Source organism: Brassica rapa, chromosome A07 (genome assembly GCF_000309985.2).
Source record: "Brassica rapa cultivar Chiifu-401-42 chromosome A07, CAAS_Brap_v3.01, whole genome shotgun sequence".
Classification (NCBI taxonomy): Eukaryota; Viridiplantae; Streptophyta; class Magnoliopsida; order Brassicales; family Brassicaceae; genus Brassica; species Brassica rapa.
This window is the reverse complement of record NC_024801.2, coordinates 27,739,717-27,754,339: the sequence shown is the minus strand read 5'-3', so window position 1 is coordinate 27,754,339 and position 14,623 is coordinate 27,739,717. Positions and strand designations below refer to the sequence as shown.

The window sequence follows — 14,623 nt, the reverse complement described above, 5'->3', positions numbered from 1 at the left end:
TCTATAAAGCAATTCCAAACCGGATCGTAGCATTTCGGTTTGTTCCCAAAAGCATTTTCCCGCCACTTTTATAAAACAAACTTTCACTGTCACTCGTCGTCTCCGATCCCTAACCGCAATGGAGGTTACAACGGAGCCGAAGACGCAGATCGATGAAGCATCTCATCGCAACCTCTCGTTTTCCACTCCCATCGCCGGCGATCCAAGCTCGGACAAACTCCCCTTCTTCCGCCACCGCTCGCGGCAGATCAAGCGCGACACGTGGCTCGTCTCCGTCTTCGTGCTTCTCCAGATCGTCGTCTTCGCTGTGACTATGGGAGTCAACGACTGCTCCGGAAACTCTAACGGCCACTGCGCCGCCAAATTACTCGGCCGATTCTCTTTCCAGCCTCTCTCTGAGAATCCTATGCTCGGTCCCTCCGCTTCTACGTGAGTACCTCTCCCTCTCTCGGCGCGAGTTTCTCGTTCGTTGTATCTGTTTGTGGAATCGATCTCAATTTGAATTCGGAAGATCTATTAGTGTTTGATTTGTGTGGATCTGCTTGTTGCAACACTCTGTTTGATGAATCAATCGAAGCTTAGATACAGATCGTACTGCTGCTTATCCTTAGATCTATAGTGTTTGATTTTTGTGGATCTGCTTGCTGCTACGTTCTGTTTGATGAATCACTCGAAACTTAGTTACAGATCGTAGTGCTTCTTATTCTTCTTAGATCTATAGGTTTTAGCAAGATCGAAGGAAACATAAGAGCTATTTTGCTTCTAACGACTGAGTATGAAGCTCTGTACCTCATATTTTTCACTGTGATTTTGCAGCTTCGAACACATGGGAGGTCTTTACTGGAATGCTCTGGTTGAGAAACATGAGATTTGGCGTGTGTTGACGTCTCCCTGGCTGCACAGTGGATTGTTTCATCTTTTGATAAATCTTGGGAGCTTGATTTTCGTTGGGATATTCATGGAGCAGCGATATGGACCATGTAAAAGTCGTCTCCTTCACTCTGGTTACCTCATCTAATCACGTTTATAATCTGTTTTTGCTATGGTTCTGTAGTGAGGATTGCAGTAATATACTTCCTCTCTGGCCTTGTGGGAAGTCTCTTCGCTGTGTTGTTTGTTCGAAACATCCCATCAATCTGTTCCGGTGCTGCTTTCTTTGGATTGATTGGAGCTATGCTTTCTGCACTTGCAAGGAACTGGAATCTATATACCTCCAAGGTCAAAGGACTTCTTCTTGTCCCTGTGTACCTTCTTATCTATATAACCGTTTCTGATTGTGTTTTGTTATGTTTGCTACAGGTTTCAGCATTAGTGATCATACTCACTATCTCCACAGTCAATTTCCTGATCGGCTTTCTCCCTTACATTGACAACTTTGCGAATATTGGCGGTTTCATATCAGGATTCCTTCTTGGATTTGTGCTGTTATTCACCCCACAGCTGAGACAGGACCCCCCTCCACCTCACAAGGGAAAACTGTTTGAAGATGATATGAGAAGTTCCACAAGGCTTAAAGAAATGTTTGACAGACCAGTGTTAAGGATTGTATGCCTGCTTGTGTTCTGTGGAATGTGAGATATCCCCTTACTCTCTTTTTGTTCGTGCTCTATCTCTCAGCGTTATGAAAAAGCTTATCCATCTTTGTCTCTTTTCTTTCAGACTTGCTGGTGTTCTAGTAGCAGCCTGCTGGGGCGTTAATCTCAACCGCTACTGCAACTGGTGTCGCTATGTTGACTGTGTTCCAACCAGGAAATGGAGCTGCAGCGACATGACTACTTCCTGCGAGGTATTGTGTGACACTGATTCTAGATACCAAGTCTTTTTTTAATAGACAAATCATAGTTCAATATATGTGAATTTGATAGGCAATGGTGAGTGATGCTCAGCTAACACTAACGTGTATGGCCAATGGAAAGTTCCGGATATTCCCTTACACCAACATATCACAAGCCAGGACACAAGACCTCTGCACGCTCGTCTGCACTTAAACATGACCAGGTTCTAACTCCTTTGTACTCCCTCCCATACTTTGACAATTGCACATAATACCACCAAAACTCTCATTGTATAATATCCTTAGTCAAGTATCAGCACTTTTGTGGCATAGCCTTAATGGATAAGAAGGTAGGACTTGTAAACGAAACGATTGCATTGGTTCTTGTTGATACTATGAATCTGAATACTAAAGGTCTACCAAGTTAGGTCCCATAGGAGGACCCAGTAGCCGCATTAGTGGCTTACATAAACTTGACACAATCCACATCATATCTACGCACACATGACACACCAGAATGTATAAATATTCAGCTTCGTTTTTACTTAAATGTATAACTTTTTGCTTATATGCTTTAAGAGGAAGAGTGATGATGGTGATAAATAGGTGTGGCTTTGTGGGTCTAGTAGAATGAGAAGAAAAGGGCCGACCTTGACACAGGTAGAGAGAGAGATATAGAGATAGGGCCACTAAAATTGATTTTGGAAAGAAAAAAAAGTAGAATTGAGAATGTTACACATCATATTAAAATGCAGACATAATAGCTGAACAAGCCCATACTGTGGTCCTGATTCTCATTAACCTCTACTCAACTGCCTACTTCTCTCTATATTGGTTTAAACTTTAATTACTCCTATCCTCCAACACTAAGTATGCATTATATACATAACACAACAAAGACATGCCTTTTGTTTCTTCTATATTAATATTCATTTTTTCGTTGTATTTTATAACATGTTCAAGTCACTCTATTTCTGTTAAATTCACCTTAGTTATTACCATCGGTGATTTGTGATTTCATTGGTCATTACAATTTCTGAGAATTGATCTTAAACATTTTGGCTTCAGTTTGGTGTAAAAAAACTATAAGTGAGGGACAAACTCTGGTTTGTAATCAGTTGACTTTACAATCAAAACGGATGTAACCAGAAATGAAGCAAAAGGTTGTTGGGAATATGGTTTGGAAGCTTTATTTCAAGTTTTGTTGTGCACCTTCAAATGTGTTTTAAAAAAAAAATAATAATAACCCACAAACCAGCACAATTTTGGAACTCTTATTATTTTAGATTTTAAGCATTTGCACAAAGAAAAAAAAACAATTAAAATTTGTTTATTCCCCATATATGTATATATCCATATAGTACTTGTCAATGTTGTCATGTATAATTATAACGTTCTTTCTCAATCATCCTTTCTTTTAATTTCTCATTTCTTCTTACTATATTAATTAATCCTTAATATCGAGAATTTGGACCACATCAACAAGTTATAAAGATATATGTAAACTATTATTTAATGTGCATCAATGATATACACGAAGATGGGTGGGAATATTACAACCACAGTTCTCTACCATTTAACGCTGAAATAGCATGTACCTTTGCATCCTTATTTCGGCTCACATCACTTTTACAGTTCACTTTTAAAGAATACAAACTATATCTTAAGTTGTGGCTCTTGACCCTCTAAATAATCAACTCTTCCCTTTATCTCCACCGTCCGGTTAGAGGATTAGTGATCAAAGAGTGCTTATCAGTTATTAACTTAGTCGCCTTCCTTGATTTGCGACTTTGTTAAAGGTTCTTTTGACCTTGCTTAATAGTTGTCCTTGTCCATATAGATTCTGGTTAGGTAAAACGGGTACAACACAATTAAAGGCCTTTTAACTTTTTTACCGTTTTATTTTATTATTATTTTCTCAATCGATTTTCATATTTTCTTTTAAAACAATTATTTTAGAGTTCAGAATTGTAAACATTTACATCTAGCAATAAATCGGTAAAAGAGTGAAACCAATAAATCATAGAATCATTCTCAGCAGGAATTAAATGGGACAACGAAGTGGAGAAATTAGACGATCAATGTCAAAATGGTAGACGGAAAGAGAAGAGGAGTATGGACCCAAAACAGTTGTTTCTTTATCTTAAGTCATAACTGAGAAAACGAAACATTCCCGCAAATCTACACCTTGGTACTACTCTTCTGCTACTTATAATTACTCTCTAAGGCTGTGTCGATAGTTATACACTCATATAGTTAAACATACATACATCTATATTGTAACATTTTCATTCTACCAGGAACATTTTTCATATTATTTATTATTATATACAAGTCTTCTTGTCAATAATATACCATCTTCTAGATTGTTCGTGAACTTTCTTTTGGATTTTACTTCTGATATATCGAGTTTTGGATTCATTGCTGATTTGTTCCAAAAAAAAAAGGATTCGTCGCTGAATAGTGTTTTTTTAATTGCTGAATAGTATTCCTTTTGTCTGTTTCGTTATTCATAAACGAAAATAAAATAGTTAAATATTAAGAAGTTTGTCTTTCACGTCTATAACATAAACAAATTGTGGAAAAAACGATATATGATATTAAAATTTAAAAATGTAACAAAAATCTATAAAAGAAATGAAGAAACAAACAAGAGTAATCGGAGATTATTGAGTCGCCCGACGCTTCCATTAGTTATGGTCCCGTCTTCCATTAGATTTGATGTGTACACTCATCCACAAATACTTGGAATGTTTAATACATGTGCAAATCTACAACATGTAGAATGTAGTCACTGATTGTTGACAAATAATTCTAGATTCTTGTTTTGTTGATTTGAATATAACATATATCTCTACTGCAGTGTAATGGTAATATATGGCCGAGATTGATTATATGATATGCATTTTCATTTCACGTATAGATTGGTGATTATCCTACTGTAACTTTTCTAACGCTTAATTATATAGTTATGTGGTAAAAAAAGTAGTATAAACTTTCAGCTACGATTATGAAAATACATTCAATAAAGTAACAAAGGAAAAATGATTTTAAGCAAAAAAAAAAAACAAAGAAAAAATGATAATTCAAGTTGATATAATGTTTCATGGTTCGCATATACTATCATGTAGTATTAAATAGTTGAAAATAAAACACAATTTCTACTAGTCACTGAAAAATAGAAAAGGAAAAACAATCATATAGATACATCATACATCATCGTTTACCATTTTTTCGTATTGTCGATTCCATATGATACGATAATTTCTCGTTTGATATACATAGAACTATACATTTAAAATTTGTTGGATAATTTTTTAATAAAGATTTAGTCCCTATTGTTTCACTTTCACGATATGAAGATACTATTTCATAATTAACAAAAAGACTACTTATTTTATATCATCCTAACCAAAATCATAATTGCAATAATATTGATATTTATTGGTGGTTTGAAAAGAGAGTGTACGAATAGAATTAAAGAAATACAGATGAGTATAGAATACGCGCCGGCTTGATAACGGGAATAAAGCAACATATGTACTGCTTAGCTTGCAACATCTATAACCCTTTTGCATTTAATTCTCTTAATTTTATCTTATCTACTTAAATGTTTTTATTAAATATTCTACTGCGTCAACTGAATGTTATATAGTATTTCTTTTCTTGGTATCCGCCGTTGTATGGGTCCGAAATGCCACTTTGGAGGTACGAACTTGATTTCATTCTTTGTATACTTTAGTTACACTGCATTATTATTAGTATGCTCGAATCTAATTGTTATACAATGACCTATCTCGATCCCTTGAGCCATTATCATATTAATACAAAGCATAAGATGACTAATCGAGTTTACTATGTTAGATTTGTATGAAGTAATAGTATATTATAAAGCAACTTAGGATCTACTCACAAATCATTAAAACCTTGTCTATAATATTTGAAGACTTAATTGTAGTCGAGGTGTCTAAAAACCAAAGGATAACTAGTATTTCAAACAAACTAGTTACAGAAATACCTATAAGCACTGTGCAATAATTGGATAAGCAAGTATTGTGCAGGGTGTAGACACTAAAAAAAACTTTGCTTTGTAAATTGTAATCAATCAACTAAGTGCAAAACTAGTAAGGCATGAAATGGTATTAGATGCCCTCCCTCGTAGAAGACGCTAGCTCATATACTAAAATCACTAATTATTCGTTTATTAGTGTACTAAAACATGATCATTATTATAATTACCCTTTTATTTTAACCATCAATACTGGAGATTTTATCCGGACAAAGAATCAAGCTAATGAGCAGCTTCTAGAAATACAAATTTTATTCTGTCTCAAATTTATAGATGACTTATATGGACTACATGGAAAAAAAAAATCATGTTCTATATGTATTTTCCCTGAAAAAACTATAATCTACTCTCTTTTTTTTTCTTCCGAAAATCCTATGTATGCCTTTTGTAGATTTCAATTTATTGTATTCTTCTTTCCATAAGAAACTTAGGGTATGAATGGTGACCAAGGAACGACGAGGAACAAATGCATTCTCTAACATTCCTTAAAAAAAATCACCATTCATAAAGAATAATTTTTCCTTCTCATTCCTTACCATTTCTTTTTTTGTAGAGAATTAAAGAGCAAATTAATTCCTTGTTAAATATGGGATGGAACAACTATTCCTTTTCATTCCTGCAATTATATTCCTCTACGTTTCTTTTCTATTCGTTCCTCTTGTTTTCAGAATGGTCACCAGTCGGACCCTTAATTAAAAAAAAAATTACAGAGTTGTCCAAAAAAAAAGTTACAAAAATACAGAGAAATCAATATATTTTGGTATTATTACCAAATACCAATCATCCACTTCCTCCTCTATAGGAAACAAACCATCATTGCTCCAAACAATCACTTTCATCCTTACAAAATCTCTGATTCTTCTTTTTCTCCTTCTTATTCTCTTTCTCTCACTCTCTTTTTCATCTATACATATATACATTCACACACACACACATAAGCACACATACAATCTCTTTATAACCTTTAAACTCTCTCCTTCCCAATTTTCCCTCCATAGAATCATCATTCTCTGTTTCATCATCAGACAAATGGATTCTTCTTGTACAAACTCAGTAAACGGATTCTACACTTTTCTAAACAAATCAATGGAAGATCTCGAGAGGGTTTATCTCTCCAACAGCTTCATGTCCCTTCAGTTCCTACAGAGAGTAATCTGTCTCCTAAGAACCTCTCACTCTCACCTCACGCTTCTTGTCCAAAAACTCAACCTCCCTGTCGGCGACAAGTGGCTCGACGACTACATGGACGAAACCTCCAAGCTCTGGGACGTCTGCCACGTTATCAAATCCTCTCTCTCCTCCATGGAAAGCTTCTGCTCCGCCGCGATTTCCGTCGCCTCCTCTCTCGACGGCCACCACCACCACCACAACCACCGTCAGGTTTTTTTTTTTTGCTAAATTTTTTTTTCCAAAAAAGTTCGAATATTTTCGAATAAAGTTTCGAACTTTGGTTTGTTTTTAAAATAAAAAATAAAAGATAATAAAGTTTCGAACTTTGGTTGATTATGAAATGGATTACAGGTGATGCGAGCGATAACTGGGTGTCGGAGAGAAGCGGTAGGGATAGAGGAAGAGAACAGAGCTTTGATGGAGAACCGCGTCCAAAGGTTTCCCTTTTGGTCGGAGCAAGTTACGACGACGGCGGCGATGGAGTCGTCGAAGATACAGAACGGGTTCAGCGGGTTTAGAGGAGTGATGAACACGATGAAGAGCATGAACACTCTGTTTCTCACGATCTTGACGCAAGGCCTTGTTTACAGCATCCCCGGAGAGACGACGGCGACGGTGATGGCGACGACGGCGACGGCGATGGTGAGGCTGAAGCAGAGAGTGGCGGCGGAGATGGAGAGGACGGGGGTGAAGAAAGGGGTGATGATGTACGAGTACAGGAGGAGCAAGACGGCGGTGGAGGAGCTGAAGGCGGAGCTTGAAAGGCGGTGGTGCTGCGGCGGAGGGAGGGGAGAAGAGGGGGAGGAGGCGGAGAGAGGGCTGAGGGAGAGAGTGGAGAGTGTGAAAGTGAGTGTTGGGAGTTTGAGGAGTGGAACAGAGAGTGTTGTTGCTCAGATTGATGATTTCTTTGATGAGATTGTTGATGGTAGAAAAATGCTTTTGGCTTTCTGTAGCCACAGGTGAGAAAATAAAACAAAAGGTTTTAGGCTCTTTTAGATTAATCAGAATGTTTAATCTTCCATGCTTTTAATTTTTTTTTATAATATCTATAAAATTTAAGTGTTTCTATAAAACCTTTCTGGTGCTCTTTATATATCAAAGTCCAAACATGAAGTTAAGATTATGCTTATAAAATTAAACCATGGTGCTAATTAAAGTTGAAATGTGAAAAAAAAAACAAATACAAGTATATCAAACTCTATGTGAACATACTTCCTCCATTTTGAATTTAAGATGCTATTAAAAAATAATTATTGTTGTAAAATGTTATATTTTAGATGAGTTTTAATTTATCAATTGTGTTTTATTGTTTTATGTTAGTTAACTGCACTGATTTATTGTCTAATAATATTTTTTTAATAACCGTATATCTATGTTTTTAATATGAAGTTAATATGATGTTTAAGAGCATAAAATTTTATTTTTTATTTCAAAATAGAGTAAAATTGAATATAAAGTAAAAATGTTTTAATACTACTATATTTCTCACTCTATATAATAGAGTGATGAACAAACAAAAAATAGATTACACTTTATTATAGAGTGAGATATGAAGTTGAGTTGAAGTATTTTTTATTCTATATTTATTTTTACTCTATTGTGGAAGAAAAATGAAGTGGGGTTGGAGATGTTCTAAAAAAACTAGTGTGTTAGAGCTGAGATGTAAAAAAAACAATAAAACTACATCTAACTGTATAAGAACATATGTTGTTAATACCGATTCTATAGGAAATCTTCAAATGACGAGACATGTACTATATTGTACACGGAGATGAAATGTTTTGATTATTTTACTTTCTCAAAAATAAAATAAAACTTCTGATTATTGTTTTTTTTTGGGTCAAAAACGTCTGATTATTGTTATAGTACTCTTTTGTTTCTTTGTTGCTTTAGAGCATCTCCAATGTTCACCTCTATAATTTTCTCTAAAATAGAGATCTCTATTATAGAAGTAAAAATGCTCCAATGTATGCCTCTATAATAGAGTTTCTCTATTTTAGAGAAAAATATAGAAGAAAGTTACTTTTTGCCTCTATATTTAGAGGTGAAAATATCATATCTCTATATTTTCCTCTATAAATAGAGGAACTCTATTATAGAGGCATACATTGGAGCATTTTCACCTCTATAATAGAGTTTCTCTATTTTAAGGGAAAATATAGAGATAGAAATAGAGGTGGGTTGGAGATGGTCTTAGAATAAAAGAATTGACTGCAAAAGAGAGAGACCAGAGTTGTCTATACGGAAAAGAGTTGCAGAAAGGACGGTAATAAAATGAGAAAACAGAAAATGATTACAAACCTGACGGTTGATTTGTTTTCACTTGATGCAGATTGAGAGATAAAGTGAAGAAAAAAAACATCTCGTGCTCTTCTTTTGTATAATGACTTCTTTTTTATTTGTCAATTATGTTTTATTATGAGACTCATACTTACAAATGATTAGCAACCCGTCCCCTCTCTTCTATACAAAATTCAAAATTTGTAAGATACGACACACAAACAATTCATTAAACATCAGTTAACCATTTGTAAGACTCATACTTCAATTTCAGGCGTTGCTTCTTCTGAAGGCTCCAAATATTTGGTGGAAATAACGTTTACACTCGTGAGAAATCCTATCTTGAACTTACGACATGGGAAGAGGGTTATATCATTTTTCATTTTTGAACAATCATACAAGAAAAGTTACGAGAAAAAATCATAAGTAAAATCGTCAAGTTCCCAAACCCAAGTGAATGATAGTTAAAACAACATTTGTTATATACTTATATCAAATAAATACATTTTTTGTCTATTTATTTAATCCAGAGACTATGATTGAAGAGTCAGAACCGAGTTCCTTTTTCATTGGATTGGTTGTTGGTCTGCATGCATGAATTATTTGTGTTTCCTCAACATATAACCAAACTCTGAAAAAAATAATTATTTTGTTTTGTCCTTGAAACATTTTCAGGTTTGCGTTACAGCTAATTTTCCAAGAGTGGGTTCTTGTATTTTCATCATACTGTGACCAATTAAAGTAACTAGAAATATAAGATCCACCCAGTTCACTTTCACATAGGTGAACGTATGCAATGTACAGGTATCGTAGTATAATATGTCAATCATACAAATCATGAGAGTAATAATACCAGAAAAGAAGACAGACTTTATTCGGTTGATTTAACTTTAACCAAGTCAAACATAATATAGCTAATGTTATAAACATAATATTATGTCTTTTTGTTGTTGTTCATCGGCCGCTTAGTCGTCTTAATTTGCTAATCAAACCAACCTAATATACTTGTCCTAATCTATAAACCAAACCTGATTTATTGACAAATAGGCACTCTGCTATATATCACAAATCAGTTACAAAGTTAATAGAAGAATCAGAAAAGGTCTAATAGTAGGGACCTTGAGCTTCCTGAGAGCAGAGCATTATTGGAAGTTTTATTTAATTAAAAGCCAAAGAACAGTTAATACTATTTGGTTGGCGCCGTTAACTTAGATGCATTCATTAGGCTCATAGCAGAGGGATGTCAATAAATCATCTAGTTACTGTTATTTCTTAGTACTCCATAAACAGTCTTAATCACTGCTATATAAATGGTTAAAAAAGTAAAAATCATCCATAGACATTTTACCCCCCACCCAATAAAACAATAAACGATTAGGAAAGAGCGAGATGCTCAATCCAGAATGTGTCTCAGAAATTGGTCAAATACACAGATTGCCACGTGGCAACCATAAAATCCTCCAGAGAAAGTCAAAATGCAAAGAAAAGAAAAACCATAAGATACTTTTTTATAGTATTACCAACCAACTACTACTTGGGACGTACAGATTCCAACATTCCTTCATTCCCTTCACCTGTCAACAACATTGACACACACAAACAACAAAATTATTGAATAATAATTAAAAAAAAAACTCAAATCTTCATCCCCAGCATTATAGTGTGAACAAGTAGCTCAAAGCTTATTTTAAGATTAAAACTGTAACAGTCACACAGTAAAGTCAAGCCAAGAAGAGTAAAATGCAATTCATGTGTAATGTTCAGAGACTGTCGAATGATCCTATTATATGTTGTCCCTTACAATGAATGCGAGAGACCAAACAAGGGTGAAATAGTACAGACAAAACGTACATGGACTGTAATAATAAAGTAACAACTATCTCAGTTTATGTATATATATATATATATATTCAAATTCCAGTTACCACAGACTGTAGAGATTGATAAAAGATAGTAGTAATCACAAAAGGATGATGAATAAGATTCGTGCCTAATGGAAGCAAAAGCCTAATCAGTTTTAAAATGCAAAACCTCATAGATTGATCAAAATACTTTTACTGCTAGTACCTCTGTGTCTGCTGGAATCTTATAGGCACCCAAGACACTTTCACCTTCCTCCACGACCCAGCAACTGTGCCTCGTTCGGAACTTCATTGTCACTGGACTCTTTGCTTCCATCCTCTTCACACAAGCTAGACTCAGCCACACCGCTCTCGGCAGGCTCCTGCACGTTTATCACCTTCCCAAACAGCTGAAAACTAATGCCTCGGTTGTTCCCAGCCGCGTCGTTTCCGGAAGAAACATTAGTGGTGTTGCTGTTAGGCGACAGCTCATCCGACGGCGGACTGCCAAAGCTCATCATCTGAGTCGAGACCCTTCCCAGACCGGGAAGAGGGCTAAAGAAGTTAAACTCAGGATGAGCGTTCTCTCCAATGAATCCGGTTGAGTTGTTGTAAGACCCAAATTCGTAATGCCTGGCTCCCTGCATGCCAGCAGGAACTGTAGTGTAAGTGTACCCGTATGGGATTGGATCCATAGTTTGTTGTCCTCTTCCGTAATAGATCATCTCTCCTTCTTCTCCACTCAGGACACCACTTGAGGCGTGTGGATACTTCGACCTCTTTGGTGGAGGAGGGTAAGTTGCGTGAAGCTGAGTTGAGCTCGCAGTAACGGCTTCCACTTGCCAAGGATTCACCCTCTTCAAGTTCTGCAGAATCTCAGGCTCGTCCCATGTGATCTGCTCAAAGCTCACAAGTAAAGAAAACGAGTTTCCATTAACATTAACTCAGTGACAAAAGCTAAGCATTCACATTCGTATGAAAGTTTCGGTGTATATAAGTGTTTCTTATATTTTTGGTATTATGGATATTTTTTAAGGTTTGGATTCGGGTTTATGGGTATGGTTTTGGGTTTCGGGTAAAGTTTTAGATTTTCAAAAATATAATTTGGGTAATCGGATAAAATTTTGAGTAGAAATTCCAGTATTTTTTTTGGGTATTTGAATATTTTTGGATATTTTTTGAGTTTTCAGATATTTCTTCTGGTTTCGGGTATATTTTTCGGATCTAAATACCCGAAATTTTTAGGAACAAAAAAAAATAGCGGATATTAGCGGTTCCTAAGCAATTCAACTTGACCCGACCCAGGACCGATAAGTTCTAATTACTCTATTGGTTCCTAATATCTAAATCCCAAGGATCCAGACCCGACAAGACCCGATCCTAGAAACCGAATGCCCAAGCCTATACGAAACTATCACCAATTTGGATTTCAAATCAAGAACTCACAACACAGTAACGACACACAGCAACAAGAAACACTGCACAAACGTATACCTGAAGCTGTTTCCACGTCTCCTGAAACGTAGCCGAGACGATCCCCTGAAACCACGTGATCCTCGACGAATCCTCCGTCTCCATCGCCATCTTGACTCGAGTCCCCGGAGTCCAGTAAACATTCGTCGACGCCTCGACGTCCTCAGCTCTCACAACGAACTCAGACCACCCCGCCGTCGGGTAATAAACAACCTCGAACGGTAACCCCCGCGAGGCTTTCCCGATCGCCTCCGAGACCGCCTCCGCCGTCAGCTTCCCCATCCCAACTCTCCTAAACTTCTCGCCACCGTCTTCCTTCTTAACTCCGTAATAACCACCGGGGAAGTACTCGTCCCCGTAGTAGCTGCTTCCTCCGGATTTGTTAGAGATCGGAGCTCTCCTCACGCCGATAAACATCTCGTGAACGGACTTCCTCATGAAAACGACGGAGTCTCCGCAGATCAGCTTCTTGCTGTTCACGAACTTGCTCCACCCCGTGGTTAGCAAGTGCCTCCTCGGCGTACCGCGGTAGATGTGGCGAAAGTCCCACACGCCGCCGTGCACGTCGGTGATGAAGAGCTTCTGAACGGGAGGATCGGCCTGGAAATCGAGAGGAGGGAAGACGGAGTCCGCGCAGTACCGCGGGACGGAGAATCCTCCTCCGTTATTAGCATCAGACGCAGTGAGGACCTTCGCGAACGTAACGACCTTCTCGCTCTCGTCCTCCTCTTCGAATCGAGATTGAGGAGGGAACTGAAACTGATCCTGCGCCGCCGCGGGGTGAAGCGTTAGGTGCGCGAAGACCTCGTCGGTGATCGGATCCGCGAGGAGGTCGATCGAGGAGACGACGCAGGCGATCGGAGAAGCTGTTACGGCGGAGGAGGAAGGGCAGCAGTGCTCCACGTGTCCCTGGGGGTAATAGTAGACCCTGGAGAAGAGCGCGGGGATCTTGACGGAGGCTCCGGCGCAGGCGCGCCAGATCTTGGGGTCGATTACGCGGTGGACGTCGGCGATCGCCGACGGTGGTGACATTGGCGGTTGAGAGGAGGTTATAGAGAGAGAGAGAGGAAGCGACTCTGTGTGTGTTTGAGACAGAGTTATAGAGAGAGAGAGAGAGAGAGAGAGGATAATGGAAGCTTAAAACGAGAGCGGAGGGATAGGGAGAGAGAGAGAGAATAGATTTAACTGTTACGCCGTTGTAGCGAGATTTTGCTTTGATTTTATTCGAATTTACGGTTTTGCCATTCGACAACAAACTTGTTGCAGCAACCCTGCTCTTTTCCACCGTCCGATCGCGCGTGTGTTTCACTCTCTTCCTGCATTAGTATTTTTTTGGGTTAATTTCCCCTCATTACTTAATGATGTCCTACTCTATCTTTGTATTTTTCTTCTAGAAGCAGATTTAAATAAACACGAATTATTAAAGACCGCTAATAATTTTTGTAGAGTAATAATTATCTACGAGTGTCAATAGCAGTTAAAGTAATCGATGCAATTTTCTTAACGTTTTATTAATGATTATAATGATTTAATATACCATTCAACCATGTTTGTTCTTTGATTTATCTTCTTTTTTTTGAAAAATTGTTCTTTGATTTATCGTTTAGGTTACACAAAAGTTTCACTAAATTCTTAAGATTGTTTTTTAATAAAAAAAGTTTGATTTAGGAAGAATAAGTCAAACAACAATGTCAATTTTCTCACATTATTTTGTCTAATATTAAAACCATTTTATCATGTTTTTAGGAGATAGTTGTATTTTTCTTATATTAGGTGACATTACATGGTTTATTGTCAATATTACTTTTGTATTTTTGCTGATGTTGTACGGTATTTTTTAGTTTCTAGGATAATATTTTGTCTTTCCACAAAATCTAAGATAAATTAATCAGATTTAAATGTATCTTATTTGTTGGATGAGGTTGCAATTATCAAATTGTCTTACTTTAAACTTCAAGTTTAACAGCCTGATAACAACGAAAAGATATGTAAATATTATAATCGAATATGTTAATC

The 14,623-nt window shown here is 36.9% G+C and overlaps 3 protein-coding genes across 5 annotated transcripts; 2 read left to right on the top strand and 1 right to left on the bottom strand.

The window, feature by feature from the left end:
- The first annotated feature begins 61 nt into the window (after nt 1–61).
- Nucleotides 62–6,081, top strand: LOC103832215 (RHOMBOID-like protein 8). 2 transcript variants are annotated; one of them, XM_009108182.3, is made up of 7 exons: nt 119–429; nt 817–980; nt 1,055–1,218; nt 1,300–1,571; nt 1,660–1,786; nt 1,866–1,998; nt 3,816–6,081. In XM_009108182.3, exons 1-6 carry the CDS (start codon nt 119–121, stop codon nt 1,986–1,988), a joined length of 1,161 nt encoding a protein of 386 aa, XP_009106430.1. In that variant the 3' UTR covers nt 1,989–1,998; nt 3,816–6,081. The 2 variants fall into 2 exon arrangements, with proteins under 2 accessions (XP_009106429.1, XP_009106430.1); XM_009108181.3 differs by lacking the exon at nt 3,816–6,081 and having other exon boundaries at nt 62–429; nt 1,866–3,078.
- A 434-nt stretch (nt 6,082–6,515) lies between these two features.
- On the top strand, nt 6,516–9,207 carry LOC103832214. The gene is made up of 2 exons (XM_009108180.3): nt 6,516–7,223; nt 7,365–9,207. Exons 1-2 carry the CDS (start codon nt 6,873–6,875, stop codon nt 7,974–7,976), a joined length of 963 nt encoding a protein of 320 aa, XP_009106428.1. The 5' UTR covers nt 6,516–6,872; the 3' UTR covers nt 7,977–9,207.
- A 1,374-nt stretch (nt 9,208–10,581) lies between these two features.
- Nucleotides 10,582–13,693, bottom strand: ARF17-2 (auxin response factor 17). Of its 2 annotated transcripts, none has more exons than XR_004449235.1 (3): nt 12,629–13,693; nt 11,346–12,030; nt 10,582–10,867 (listed from the first exon to the last, which is right to left on the bottom strand). XR_004449235.1 is itself a non-coding variant. In XM_009108179.3 (3 exons), the coding sequence occupies exons 1-2, from the start codon at nt 13,637–13,639 to the stop codon at nt 11,401–11,403; spliced, it is 1,641 nt and encodes a 546-aa protein (XP_009106427.1). In that variant the 5' UTR covers nt 13,640–13,693; the 3' UTR covers nt 10,582–10,867; nt 11,361–11,400. The 2 variants fall into 2 exon arrangements, 1 of the variants encoding a protein (XP_009106427.1); XM_009108179.3 differs by having other exon boundaries at nt 11,361–12,030.
- Nucleotides 13,694–14,623: the final 930 nt, after the last annotated feature.